The 12,962-nt window shown below is 45.6% G+C and overlaps 1 protein-coding gene and 1 long non-coding RNA gene across 2 annotated transcripts; one reads left to right on the forward strand and one right to left on the reverse strand.

The window, feature by feature from the left end:
- Positions 1–2,051: 2,051 nt before the first annotated feature.
- LOC149342151 (17-beta-hydroxysteroid dehydrogenase type 6-like) lies at positions 2,052–8,909 on the forward strand. The gene is made up of 4 exons (XM_089544406.1): positions 2,052–2,465; positions 3,574–3,819; positions 4,718–5,044; positions 8,676–8,909. Exons 1-4 carry the CDS (start codon positions 2,091–2,093, stop codon positions 8,907–8,909), a joined length of 1,182 nt encoding a protein of 393 aa, XP_089400532.1. The 5' UTR covers positions 2,052–2,090.
- A 943-nt stretch (positions 8,910–9,852) lies between these two features.
- Positions 9,853–11,134, reverse strand: LOC149342152 (uncharacterized). Its single transcript, XR_016283005.1, has 2 exons — positions 11,004–11,134; positions 9,853–10,017 (listed from the first exon to the last, which is right to left on the reverse strand). It is a non-coding gene; the product is annotated as an uncharacterized LOC149342152 (long non-coding RNA).
- Between the last annotated feature and the right edge of the window lie 1,828 nt (positions 11,135–12,962).

The raw sequence follows: 12,962 nt of genomic DNA on the forward strand, positions 1-12,962 counted from the left end.
AAGTTACATAATGATCCGCACGCAGCGACCGTGAACGCGCACCCGTTCTATAGCAGTTCCAGTATGCCTTGGCGCTGTACCGTTATGCTGTGGTTTCCTAAACGAATAAGCGAGTGCATCCCTGGCTGTCTGTTCACCAATGCATTACGGCCAAATTACAGTCGCAATAAACAGCAAGCTGCGTGTCGCCTACATAAACAGCAGCTAACAGCCGCAACTGCAGGCAACGTATACCCCAGAGAAGTGTCTTGCCAGCACCTGGACAAGGTGTTAGAAATCACCGTTTATCTGGAAAAAAAAAGAAACGTTGCATGCTAAAGCACGTTGCAGCACGTCATACGATATACGAATATTCATTTAACTGCATCCCGCCGGCTCGACATGACTGCTCATCTTTACAAACCTCATACCACGTGCAAACACCCGCCGTCTTTCATTAAGGACCCGCCAACAAGTAGGGCTGCCATCAGCTCCCCTACCTCCAATGCGCAGGGTTGCCGACATTTTGCGGCACTTTTTCCTCCCTTCCACTTCAGTGAGCGCAGGCATACTGCGAATTCCTGCTGAACTTGGCGCGGACTTCTGCAAAAAGAGGTCCAGGGAGTGAGCGCGGCAGAAGAAAAAAAGGAATGCGAATTAAGGCATTGCACTCGTCAAACGGCGCAGACTGCGCAGAAAAATTGACTTCAGTGTACAACTCCGAAATGCATACTAGCTCTGCATCCTTCGAAAGCTGCTCTGTCCGCTTGAAGCTAAATGCGCTGTTTCTTGCGTAACTTTTGCTCTGCTGTGCGCGCAATTAGCCCAGTCATTAAATTCGAGACAGTGATTATATCCGTTCGTTTCCAACATTGTCCGATGTAACCATATCCTGCTTTTTTCTCAGATTATTCCCTCCCTCCCTGGCTTTCTTTTTTCTTTCAATAGATATAAAACCATCGCATCATCACAATCAATTTTACTATCCTGCTTTGTCGCCTCTGCAGCCTGCTTACGCACTACCTACTACCGACGTCTAATAAAGTTACAGCAGTACTCCATTTCATTTGCTGGAGTTTTTTTCAGGCTTAATTGTAGGGTATGAAATACTTCCTGATAGCAGAGTAATAAGTCCGGCAGCCCGAGCTGTCCAAACGAAAACTGATGTTAACAGCGCCCAGCGTGATTTAGAAAATAAATTCATTTCGGTGACATCCCACCTGAAACTGAAGAAAATGGGCTGAACAGAACACGCGTTCAGCAGAAGTAATAACTGGAGATGTGTTTAGAGTGGCCTAATGGATATCAAGGGTGGAGTCCAGAGGAGCCAGGTATTCTAGTGGAATGACAGGTTAGAAAGTTTGCTGGGATCCGGCGGCCGCAACTGTCATAAAACAAGAGTAATCGATTGGATGTGCGCCACACAGTGGGCAATTCGCGGTGCAGCGTGTTTGGTAAAATTTGTGCCCCAGCGCAAGATGGGGGAAAGTGTGAACCTGGATTTGGAGCTAGCAGGTCGCCTCGTTTCGACGGAGAATTTTGTGAGGTGGTGAGCATGTTCTGCAGGAGAGTCGGTAATATTGAAGTATGTGCGCATTGGTAATCTACCATACATACCATGTATGGCTTTTTTCCCTTGTCTTGCGTCTTCCCTCGTTGAGTTCCGGATGATGTTTCGCGGTATTGGGGCAACGGAGATGTTGACTTCTTGCTCAGATCTTTAGTTTTGCTGGCATGCAAGTTTCGTCCGTGGCATGTCAACAGTGGTTGCAACCATCTTTCTGCTGAAATTTCAACCATTCTCGGATCTGCGAAGCTATCCAGCGGGCGTATGTGCTGCCCTAGATGTTCCCCAGCATAATTTTGTGGTTGTTCATTGGGTCCTGAAGGTATACGCATTAATAAAGATAAATATCCATTCCTTTTCCTCGGTTTCGTCATGTAAGGATGTTCACCCAGTGAAACCCCCAACGTTTCTTTTTTGTGCGCGCATGTGTTCTATGTGAAACTGCATTTCATATTACGTTACTATTACGTTCCTAGAGGGAAAAAAATGACATATTTCAGTGAAAGTTACAAGCGTTCACAAACTGGCGACAGCGAAGAAGAAAATGCACCGGCAACCGCGTGCCATGTTTACTGAGCTGAAGAAGAAGAACCGCGTGCTACCCCTCATCCAGAAGCGGGCGCATTCCAGTGGGAACAGCGAGAAGACCGGGAACATGCGAGGCTACGCAAGCATGTTCATCGTGATGTTCCTCTTTCTGTTCTGCATCCTGTACATGGTGCCCGTGGTACGCACCGGGGCGCACATGGTATCCCTCGCCCTGGTCGTCATAGTCGTCTCGCACTACTGCGCCGTCTGGCTGCTCAAGCTGCTCGCTTACAAGGTGGTCATGCCAAAGGGCAAGATTGTCGCCATCACGCGCTGCGACAGCGGCTACGGAAACAGACTGGCCCTGGAGCTCGGCCGACGAGGATTCACGGTACGCAGGAAGTACATGACCCTTGTTTTCCTAGAACGGGGTTAGGGAAATCTAGAAACCAGATTAAACTAAGCAGCTCACGCGTAACTGGGCAATTTAAAATAACCGACAATGGCTTAGTGGATTTGGCGTTCGGCTACTGATCCAAGGTCGAAGGCTCGATCCCGGCCGCGGCGGCCGCATTTCCACCGGACTGTAAGCAAACTGCTAGGTGCTCGGAGCAAAATGCCCACCGTGGCAGGTGGCAGTTCATGATTATTCCCGAGAGTTTGCTCAGGAAGAGCAACCCAAGTCTCACAAGCTCCACCGGTGGCAGCACCTGCCATCGCAGGGCAGTGGCGCACCGCTTAACCGCTGCACCACAGCTGAGCCAGCAGTGGTATACAAGGACTCCCGGGGATCTATGAATGCAAGAGAGAACGACCAATGAGAGAATGAAAACCGATATGCTAGCGCACCCATTTCACATAAGGCTTAACCATGCTAAATCGTCAGTCATTTTTTCCCGCGTTTGAGCACATACGTGAACTTACGGCAAGAGCTGCGTAGCTTTGCCTCCTCCGGTCAGCAATTTTCCCCACTGTGGCAGCGACCTAGCGTGCCCACAGCCTTCCCCCGTTGCTAAACGTCACTCGCATCCCCTAAGTCATCGTGTGGACGTTGCAGAATGAGTTTAACAACTATACTGCTTTCAGACGCGATAAAGTCACCTGCTTTCTTTTGTCGCTGTATGGCAAAAGTATATAGAGTGCACACAAAAGCGTGACAGTGTAGCAGCAGAAGGACAGTACTGAAGATATGTTAGGACAGTAAGCCTACGGAGGTACAGCTGAACCTCGTTATAACGAATTAAGTTGAAGGGGCCCGGCGAGTACTTCGTTATAGCCGTCACTTCGTTATAGCCCATGTTGAACAAGCTTCTAAGAGGAATCGTTTTTTCGTTATATCCATTATTTCGTTATAAAGCGTTTCGTTATAACGAGGCTAGACTGTACTTGTCAGGAATTAGACCTTGGTCTTAGCCAACTGCTACAAGAGATCTGGCGAAGGTACACGCCAAGTATTGAGGCCCGCTCTCATGCAGTGTATCGGATCACAATCCACGCAGGTGGTCGCCGGCTGCGTGAGCGAGCACAGTCCCGGCACCAGGCAGCTCATGTACCAGGGTTCGGACAACATCCACGTAGTGGAGACGGACGTGACACAGGCCGATTCGCTGGCCGAGTTCGAGAAGCGCGTGCGGGCTTTGTGCAAGGACGACTACCACTTGTGGGCCGTCATCATCAACCTGAGCGTGGTGTCCCTCGGCGAGCTGGAGTGGTACGACGACGACGACATGCGATGGACCTACGAGGTCAGACTTGCTTTCTTTCGTGTCACCAGTAATGCTAGCTATAATGTTAGCATACAATGCTGAACGTGTTCGTTCGGGTTTTTTATTACTATACGAATGAATTTCTGCTCGCGCAAAATGTACTGGCAGTGCGCAGATAATGTGGGGCAGACATAATTGTGTGTCTCGGTCTTAAGCATCTATTTAAAGAAAAGCTTATGGCCGGAAAGGCAACAGCCTTTTTTAATTGATAAACAAAGTTTGCAAGTGCAAAGTATGGCATTTTATGGACGTCCCCATAGAACCGAGCCAGACTATCGTCTTCACATATATAAATTAAGACATGGTACCTTAGATTGACGTTGCATTAATTGAAGACGCCAAAGAGTGAACAATGAAAAAAAAAGTCTTTCTGCCCTGCACCGAAGTGGCAGCTTCTAATGAAAGCCTGCACCACACCTCTGCGCCAGTTTTCGCACCCTTGCCCAATTGCCTCCCGTGTGCCCACACCCAAGAGAGTAGTGGAGAGAACAGCAAAAAATGAAAGGACAGGCTTTTGAAAGGTGTCTCAGTAATCGAACAGCAAGACTATCACTTATCTCAACCGGTTCTGCAGCAGATTTTGACGTGCAGCAACAGCTGCTGCTTACGCAGTGTGTTTAGCACGTTGTAAAGTATACCTACTAACCGTATATATCCCACTGCATGTTCTTCCTTTTCTTTTTCTTTACGCTTCATTCTGCCAAGGTGTTTTTACTTCAAGTGCAGGATTAGGTAGGTCCATCTAAACGCTGCCCACTGCATATACCGCATTTGCGTAAAATCAAAAGAATCATCGAATAAGTAAACGATAAAACAATAGAATAATAAAGGCGCGCTTATCTAGCTGTAAAGCCTCCTAAATTTTTTCGCCGCACAGGTGAATGTACTGTGCGTTGCCCGCGTGGCCAGGGTGTTCCTGCCACTGCTACGCCAGTCTCCCTACCACGGACGGCGCTTCGTCATCGTGAACAGCGTGTGGAGCCGCATGGCCGTGCCCGGCACTGGCCCGTACTGCATGAGCAAGTACGCCGTGCGCTGCTTCACCGAAGTACTCCGCCGGGAAGTGCTCAAGTTCGGCATCTACGTGGTGGCCATCGAACCGAACCTCTACCGGCTGCCGCAGACGGAGCCCAGCTCGCTGCTCAAGTCCTACAAGTACATGTGGGACAAGCTCCCGGACGACATCAAGAATATTTACTCTAGGGTGAGCGTTCAGTACTAGTGGTCCGAAATACCCAATAACTAGTAGATATCACCCTTTAAAAAATGGCATGAGGTAGATTTTTTAAGCCAAACTCGCTTAATTCGGAACCACCGGTTTATTCGAATTATGCTCTGGGTGGGTATAACATGACGAATTCCTTTCCGAATAGATTTCATTTTCGAATTTTAAGCCCTTCGCCTTTGGCTGAAGCGACAACACGCTCTAGGCTTCAAAAGGGTGAACGTGGGCCGTGGCATCCCTTTAGACAGTTGTGAACGGCGGGAAATTCAAAAACTGCATAAAATAGGTTGCAGAATCGTTATTTTATACCGGCCCTGATCTCGTCAGCACCAAGTGTATTTAAAGGGTTGCTGTTAATTTACACTACACATAATTCGAACAAATTCGCGCTCACTTTCGAATTCGAATCACCGAAATTCGACTGCACCATTTCGCTGACAGCAAACTACGAATGCGGCCCGCGCTTTTGAGAGCCCGTCGATTGTGAAACACATTGACTATAACGTGGTGCTTAATTACGAATTTAATTTTGCTTTAAAATGTACGAATCTGAAGTTTTCGACGCTAAATTTTTTCTAAAAGCAGTTCGCCCAAGCTTTAGTTTGTCGATCTGCTCCACTAAGGAGTCAAAGCTTGTCAGCCGTCACTAACTTAAGATGCCAGTAAACAGTGCGATTACTGACGATTTTTATGTTCATAAAACCTACCTAAGCGCAACTGCGACCACACCAGAAGTCAACAGAATTTCGCACCCCTCTACATTAGAGACTTTTAGAATGGGGCGACCCTATCGTTTAGGGGGATAGGCGAATAGCGGTGCGCGACTGCGCAGGACAACAACGCCCCTCGGCTATTGCTCTGCGCATGCGCAGTCGCGCCCCGCTATTCCCCTATCCCCCTAATCAATAGGGTCCCCTATTCTAAAAGCCTCTCTTAATTTAGAGATTACTACAAGAAACCACATTAACCAGCTCGTTTCTTTTATCGGTTTCCTTTGTACTCAATGAGTTGGTGCTCAGACAGGCTACATTTAGCCTGACTGAACAGTTTGATTAGCTGAACAATTTGATTGAACAGTCGTAAAAAAAAAACGCAAAGGAACGGAAATGAAACGTATTTGTATGATTTAAGCACCGAATATTGTTAAGGAAGGTAGTAACACAAGTCGCAAATTTGTGTTATGTCAACCCAACTTTGTTAAAGGGACACTGAGGAGAAATTGAAGTTGGCTTGTATCGACAGAATACCAGCTCCTGATTACAAAAACGCCACTCATACTGGCAACAAAGCTCTTGTAACGTAGAAAAGAGCAAGAACCAAAATACAGGTATCGCCGCCACAGGCCAAACTCGCAAGTATCTTTCCTCCATGCAAGTACAAGCGTCATGACGTCATATAACAAAACAGTGTTGCTGGAACCAATGGTTCTAGCAACGCTAGGACACGAGAAGCACAAATCACTGAGGCGCAGCCAATCCCAGTCAAAAAAAAACCATTGGAACCAATTGGACATTCCAAATGGAACCAAGTGGACATTCCCATTGGTTCCAATTGGATTTCCCAATTGGAACCAATTGGTTCCAGTTGTGTTTTTAGCCCCCGACCAATTGGATCCAAATGGACTAGCCAATTGGACCCATTAGGCTAGGCAGTTATTTGACCCAGAAAATATTCACAAAATATGTTACGTTCATAGAGAAAGGTAGCTAAATGTTTGAATAATATGCTCTAGGACCTTGGATGAATATTTCTACAACTTAACACATTGCAATGTGCAAAAGGAAAACTGATTTATGAAGACTGCGGGGAGGCACTCTGCCTAGTGCCAATCAACATTTTTCTACAGGATTGAAATTAACATGCTTTTATGGAAATCAAAGCCAACGGACACACATGCATCACACACAAGCAACAATGCACATTCAGGCACTAGTAGCATACATTAGCTCAATATGTACATCCAGAGAACACACTTCTGCTTTCTGCTCCAACTTATATACCCCACTTATGAGGCTCTCATGCTGGGGCCGGTGGCGCTTGCCCACTGAGCGCAGGTATTTAATTTAATTTCAGCTCCAGTGGTGGTGTAGGTGATGAGTACAATTTATTAGGCTAAGCTGCTGATAGCTCTTATTGTAAGTACCATACAAGTTCTACCTTTTTCGTCAAACATGCAAACATTCATTGGATAAATTGGGTGCAGTTCGGCAGACCAATTGGATGCAATGGGTGAGACCAATTGGGCTCACCAATTGGAAACCCAAATGGTCCAATTGGATAGTCCATTTGGACCATCCAATTGGAACACCATTCCAATTGGAACCAATTGAAAACCCAAATTGTCCAATTGGATAGTCCATTTGGACCATCCAATTGGAACACTATTCCAATTGGAACCAATTGGAAACTGAACTCGTCCAATTGGAACCCATTGGAAATCCAATTGGTTCCAATGGTTTTTTTTGACTGGGATGCATGCGCAAATCTCCTTGACGTCGCCAGATGGCGCCACGTGCCGGGCAGCTACGCGCTCGCCTGAAGCATCGGGACCAATCAGCGCCGGCTCGCCGGCGTTAGGCGGGCTCCCGGTATTCCGCTAGCGGTATCAAGGTACACGGTATGCTAAAGGTGTCTATTTGCGAGAACTTCGTTGACGACTTCGAGAACGAGATCCATCGTAACGCTCGCAAAACGCCGGTGCAAACGTAAGCGAAGCGACTGTAGCGACGGCCGCAATAGCCGATAGATGCCTTCAACGTGCGGCCGGCGGTAGCTTTCTTTTCGGCTGCTGCTAGGCCGCACTGCTGGCAGCCAGAAATCACGGAGTCTGCAACACGTCATGTTTCACGTCACTTAGTCCTCTGTCGTCATAGCCGAATCCCAAGTTTGAATCATAGCGGCGGGAAAAACCTTTTCAACTTCGAATCCAAATTTCTTAGAAATAAATGCATTTTTCGCTGCCGGCCAAGTGGCAACAAAGCCATGACATGCCGAACTATCGGATTTTGCTATAAAAAATATATTAATAGTGCTCTCAATGTCTATCAATACTTCGACTTCTCTTTGCCTACATGAACACCGTTTCAGGGACCCTTTAAAGCCCTATAATGGGCACACACCCCGTAAACTTTTGCTGCCGACTGCACCTGTACTTCGCCTCATGAATCCCAAGACATGTGCAGAGCTGGACAAATGGTCGGCTTATGTGTGTTGCGCGAAGGGAGGTACTATCGCGCGCAGTATGACTTGCAACACACATCAGGTGGTACGAGCTGATGTCACGAAGCAATGCGAGTCAGGCGCTGCTGCAAAGTTCCCTATATAGCTGCCGAGCGAGCAGCGTGTCTGCATGCCTGGTACTGTGCAGCAGCACACCGTATTCATTTTCTATCAAACGCAAACCAGGAGAAAGCGGCCGCCAGAGCGTTGCAGGTCATCCTGACCGTGACTGTATATACACATGGGCCAACTTTCCAAACTTCATCGTATTTTCACACTGGACTAACTGCTGTGGCCGGCATTTGTAGGAACAGATTTATGAACACTGCCTGGTTGCCGGCCTTGCAACATCTGAAAACAACAGGACACATTTTCCTCTCTTCTGTTGCAGGGTTACGCTGACGAAATGGAAGGCAACATCCGAAAAACTATAGCGAAGGAACCCGATCCCATAGTGCTGGACGTGGCGAAGAAAATGCTCGACTCGGTGCAAACGACGCATCCCAGCAAAATATACCAGCCGGACCTGCTCACCTGGAAGATACTGTACGCCGGATTTCGTTTATTGCCCGATGAAATCACTGATTTCTGGTTCACCGATATAGCCGGACTGATGAAAACTTGAATAATGAATAAAGTGTTCAGAGCAGACCTCACCCACACGCATTGCATACATACAGTCCTTTTCAAAAGTTCCCACACTACATAATGAATGTTCAGGCTGTATGATATGCTTCAGAGCTTCGAAGCTCTGTAAGCCTTTGGCAGCTTACACCTATCGAAAAGTGAGAAGAGAAAGTTTTTAACCCTCTCGATTTGGAGCAAGGGGGATATGCTATGCGACTAGCATTGAAAGAGAAAAAAAAAGCAGCCCAGTAGATTGGGAACGTTTGAAAAGGGCTGTTTCTCTTTACCTGTAGAAAGGGGCGGACAGGCTATGAAGCCCTATGAAAACGTCAACATTTCATTTTTTTGTCTTGGATTTTCTTTATTGAATAACTACCATTTGTGTGCATTCACATCCATAGTTCTTTTTGCACCTGAAACTGCACAACATTAAGTATTCACGAGCTATGACTAGTATTGCTTGAAAAAGTAAAGCAGAGCCTCTTACGTTAGAGGCTCATTCTTAGTACTGCACTTTCCAACTAATCCATAAACCAAAAAGAGTTTTTCATTCCTCATATCAGTCAAAATCAAGTACTCTTGTGTGAAGTTTCAAGTGTTTTCATCTTGTGAATGCTCAGGATACAAATTCTGCAAAAGCTAACCTCCATGGTGAAAACTACGAACTGGTCCAAACAGATTATGAAATAATTCCCAGTTAGTTTTAACTCATACCAATTTGTTTCAGTTAGAACCAACAGGGAACTGATTTGGCCTGTAGTCAGAAAAACAGTTGGAACAAATGAACAAACTGGAAACTGTATCAGACCCAGTTGGAACCAACTAGGAATTGTTCCATAAACCAGTTGGATTAGTTAGGATTTTCCCAGAGCTACCACAGTGAAATCATTTTGCGCACCTGTTGGGCACATATGCAACAGCTAGAAAAGAACACATCATACTTGTCAACAACAAATTTTTATTGTATCTCTTACTTCTCTCAAGTCCATGTGCGTTTGACTACAATTGGTGCCGACATATATTTTCACCATTTTTAGAAAAAATGGGCTTGGGAAAACACCTGATTTGTTGTGCCAAACAAGTATAAGAACGGTGGGGCTGGTGATCTGCAAAAGCAAAAGGCTACCAGTTTCCTTGTGCACCTTGGTCCTATGCACTGTAAGCTGAAATACTTTGCCTTGTGCCCGCCCATGTCCAAAATCCCTCAGCAAAATTTTAGAAGCATAAACCTGAACGAGAGAGACGAGATAAAGTAATGGCTGCCACTTTTCTCCCTCCCACTTCATTCATTTCACTTCTGTGGTCTTTTGACGAGTAAGTTCAATTAATATAGTGATGCAGTACTCTGAGCCTACTTCACCTCTAAATAACCCATCTTTTAGGGCGAAAGCCTTACATATCCCATTAGCAATGAAACCTGTCTACTTCCAGGAAAAGTGGTCCACAAAACCCACAACGTGATCAGCAAAGAAAAAGATTTCCTCCCAAGTTGCAGGGAAATTAACCAGGGACCTTCAGACTGCTAGGTGAGCACACAACCCATAGGCCACAAAACAGTGTTGCTTCTTGACAAAGGTGAACTTATTGTATGCATTGCCTTACAACTGTATGCTAATGTGTAGGTGTGTAATTATAAAGGAAGACAAACCTAATTTAAAAACTTAGCTCCCCTCATTTTTTTTTCCTCTAGGCCCTTTTTCTTCCACTTTTCAGCTCTATGGTCCTCAGTCATATGTCCTTGATCACAAACATTCTTTTTTCCACCTTGCACCTTAGGGGGTCCCACTTGGTGCGCTTTAAGTTCACCTCAAAGTGTTCTCCACTTCCAAATTACCTTTCTGCTTCTGCCCCTCATCAATTTTTGGTCGCCTTCCTTACTGATCTGATCTGATCTAACAATCTTACAAAGACAGCTTTACTTCCAAAAAATGTGCACAGCTCCTGAAAACAAACTACACCAAACTTGTTCTTTTGTTTTACCTAGGCAGGCCACAGCGACTAAGAGCACTGCCCATGACGCCACGACATAAACTAGATAAAACTACCCCATCAATGATGTCATGGCAACCTTAACAATGAAAGGTTTGCTAACCAAAGCACTGCTGAGCCTTCCCAAGACATTTTTGAGTTCTTCAGACTTAGCTCATATTTTTTTCCAGTTTGTGGCCTTCCACCTAAAGTTTGGAAAACAAACTGTCCAGGTTCTAGTTATGCATGGCTTTTGCCCTCAAGACCACTGACTGTGTTTACTAATATCCCTACTGAAAAATTACACATTAAGGTCACCATGCTCTGGAATGAATCCTACTCCCTAATTCTCCACTCTCACATGCCAAATGAAGTGCAAGTTATTTATACTCAGCCACTCATCATGTCAAATAACACAGACTATTAAGTAACTGGTATACAAATATCATGTCACATGAAAACTGGGAATGTGAAAACATTCCACGCTACATGAGTTCACCACTTATTCAACTGTCAGAAAATTGTTAACCACAATACTACAGTTTGTACATTCAGCAGCCTAAATCCTAATACAAGCACCCAAGTAGCACTTTATTCTTCATATCAATATGCCTAGGTTCTATAAAAACTTCTGCCCTGATTTTAGTGGATCCCTCCATGCAAAATGCATTTCAAACAGGGAAGAAATTACTCAACAGCATCCAACCAATTAGTGACTCATTACCATCCACCCAAGCAATTATTCCCATTTTTCAAATCTATTTCAACTTACGGGTTTTCCTTAAACACATCGGACAAGAGCCTTTCAGTGCAACAGTTAAAGCACATTTTAAAGCACTAACATAACTTCTGACTCTAATTCAAGCACATCAGAACTCACTGACAATTCTAGCAATGGAAAATGATCATCTCATTTAAAGTAAAAGCTCGTTAATTTGGACTTCAAGGGACCGCAAAAACATTCGAATAATCGAACAGGCTCCCAAAAGCTGCAAAAAACTTCACATCATAGCAAATTTACCTAGCGAAAACCCGAGCAATGGTCATCTGCTTTCAAGATGGAAGCTGCACAACGACGAAGATTTCTCACAGTTCCATCAAATGGTTTATAGTTTATGGTGGTTTAACACCCCAAACAAAGCGACTCATGCTGTGAGGGACGCTGTAGTGGAGGGCTCCGGATAATTTCAACCACCTGGGATTCTTCAACATGCACTGACATTGCACAGTACACAGGCCTCTAACATTTCACCTTCATCGAAATGAGGCTATCATGGCCGGAATCAAACCTGCATCTTTCAGGTCAGCAGCCAAGCTCCATCAAATGCCTTATTGCATGCACACAGTGGGCAGTGTCAAAGCCGAACTCCTGCAAAATGGTAAAAGCCTCAGCAGCCCTCTTCATGGTGCTATGTGGTAGCTGTGAGGTCTCCCCACATGCAGCATTATTGCATGTGAGGAGGTTTCACTGCACAGGCTGCAAATATCGTGACGAGCATGTACTTTCAACGCACTGGAGGTCCCAGTACAATCTTTGACTACGAGACCTTCTTTTGTATAGATTTGACAGTGTTGTGCTACGTTTTGTGTAACAGTAAACCTGATTCTGATTCTGCCAGACGGACAAATGCGAGGGAAGAGCATCTGCACGAAAAGGGTGAGACGCTTACTAAGAGAAAATAAAGAGACAACGACCAGCCACTTATGATCTGAATAACGCGTAGTTGTGCTCAGGCGGTTGGCAGCCATAGCCTCCATCGCTGCAGGCCAGCACGAAGCTCAGAAAAACAAAACCGATAATATAAAACAGGACTATTTTTCTACATCAAGACTGCAGTTGTGCACATCACAGGTTCAATGGCAAAGCTACACCATGCAATTCAGGCTTGACGAAGTGAAGGTTGTTTGGACGACCACTTGCTGCTTCAGTGACACCTCGAAACAGCCCTCCAGAGGGAACCCATCTGAATTACCTGGCTTGGGCCCAGCTACGCCCAAATAAATGAGTGTACAAAGCCATAGATACACACAGGCATAGGCTGGGACCACGCCAGCAGTCCAAATTATCCGAATTTCCAATTTA

Source organism: Amblyomma mixtum, chromosome 5 (assembly GCF_055824585.1).
Source record: "Amblyomma mixtum isolate Tamu chromosome 5, ASM5582458v1, whole genome shotgun sequence".
Taxonomy (NCBI): domain Eukaryota; kingdom Metazoa; phylum Arthropoda; class Arachnida; order Ixodida; family Ixodidae; genus Amblyomma; species Amblyomma mixtum.

Excerpts from the sequence above, each read along its gene's own strand:
- LOC149342151 (XM_089544406.1), top strand. The coding sequence starts at position 2,091 with ATGCACCGGCAACCGCGTGCCATGTTTACTGAGCTGAAGAAGAAGAAC. Across the intron at positions 3,820-4,717 it reads ACATGCGATGGACCTACGAG|GTGAATGTACTGTGCGTTGC; the intron begins GTCAGACTTGCT and ends TTCGCCGCACAG. Across the intron at positions 5,045-8,675 it reads TCAAGAATATTTACTCTAGG|GGTTACGCTGACGAAATGGA; the intron begins GTGAGCGTTCAG and ends CTTCTGTTGCAG.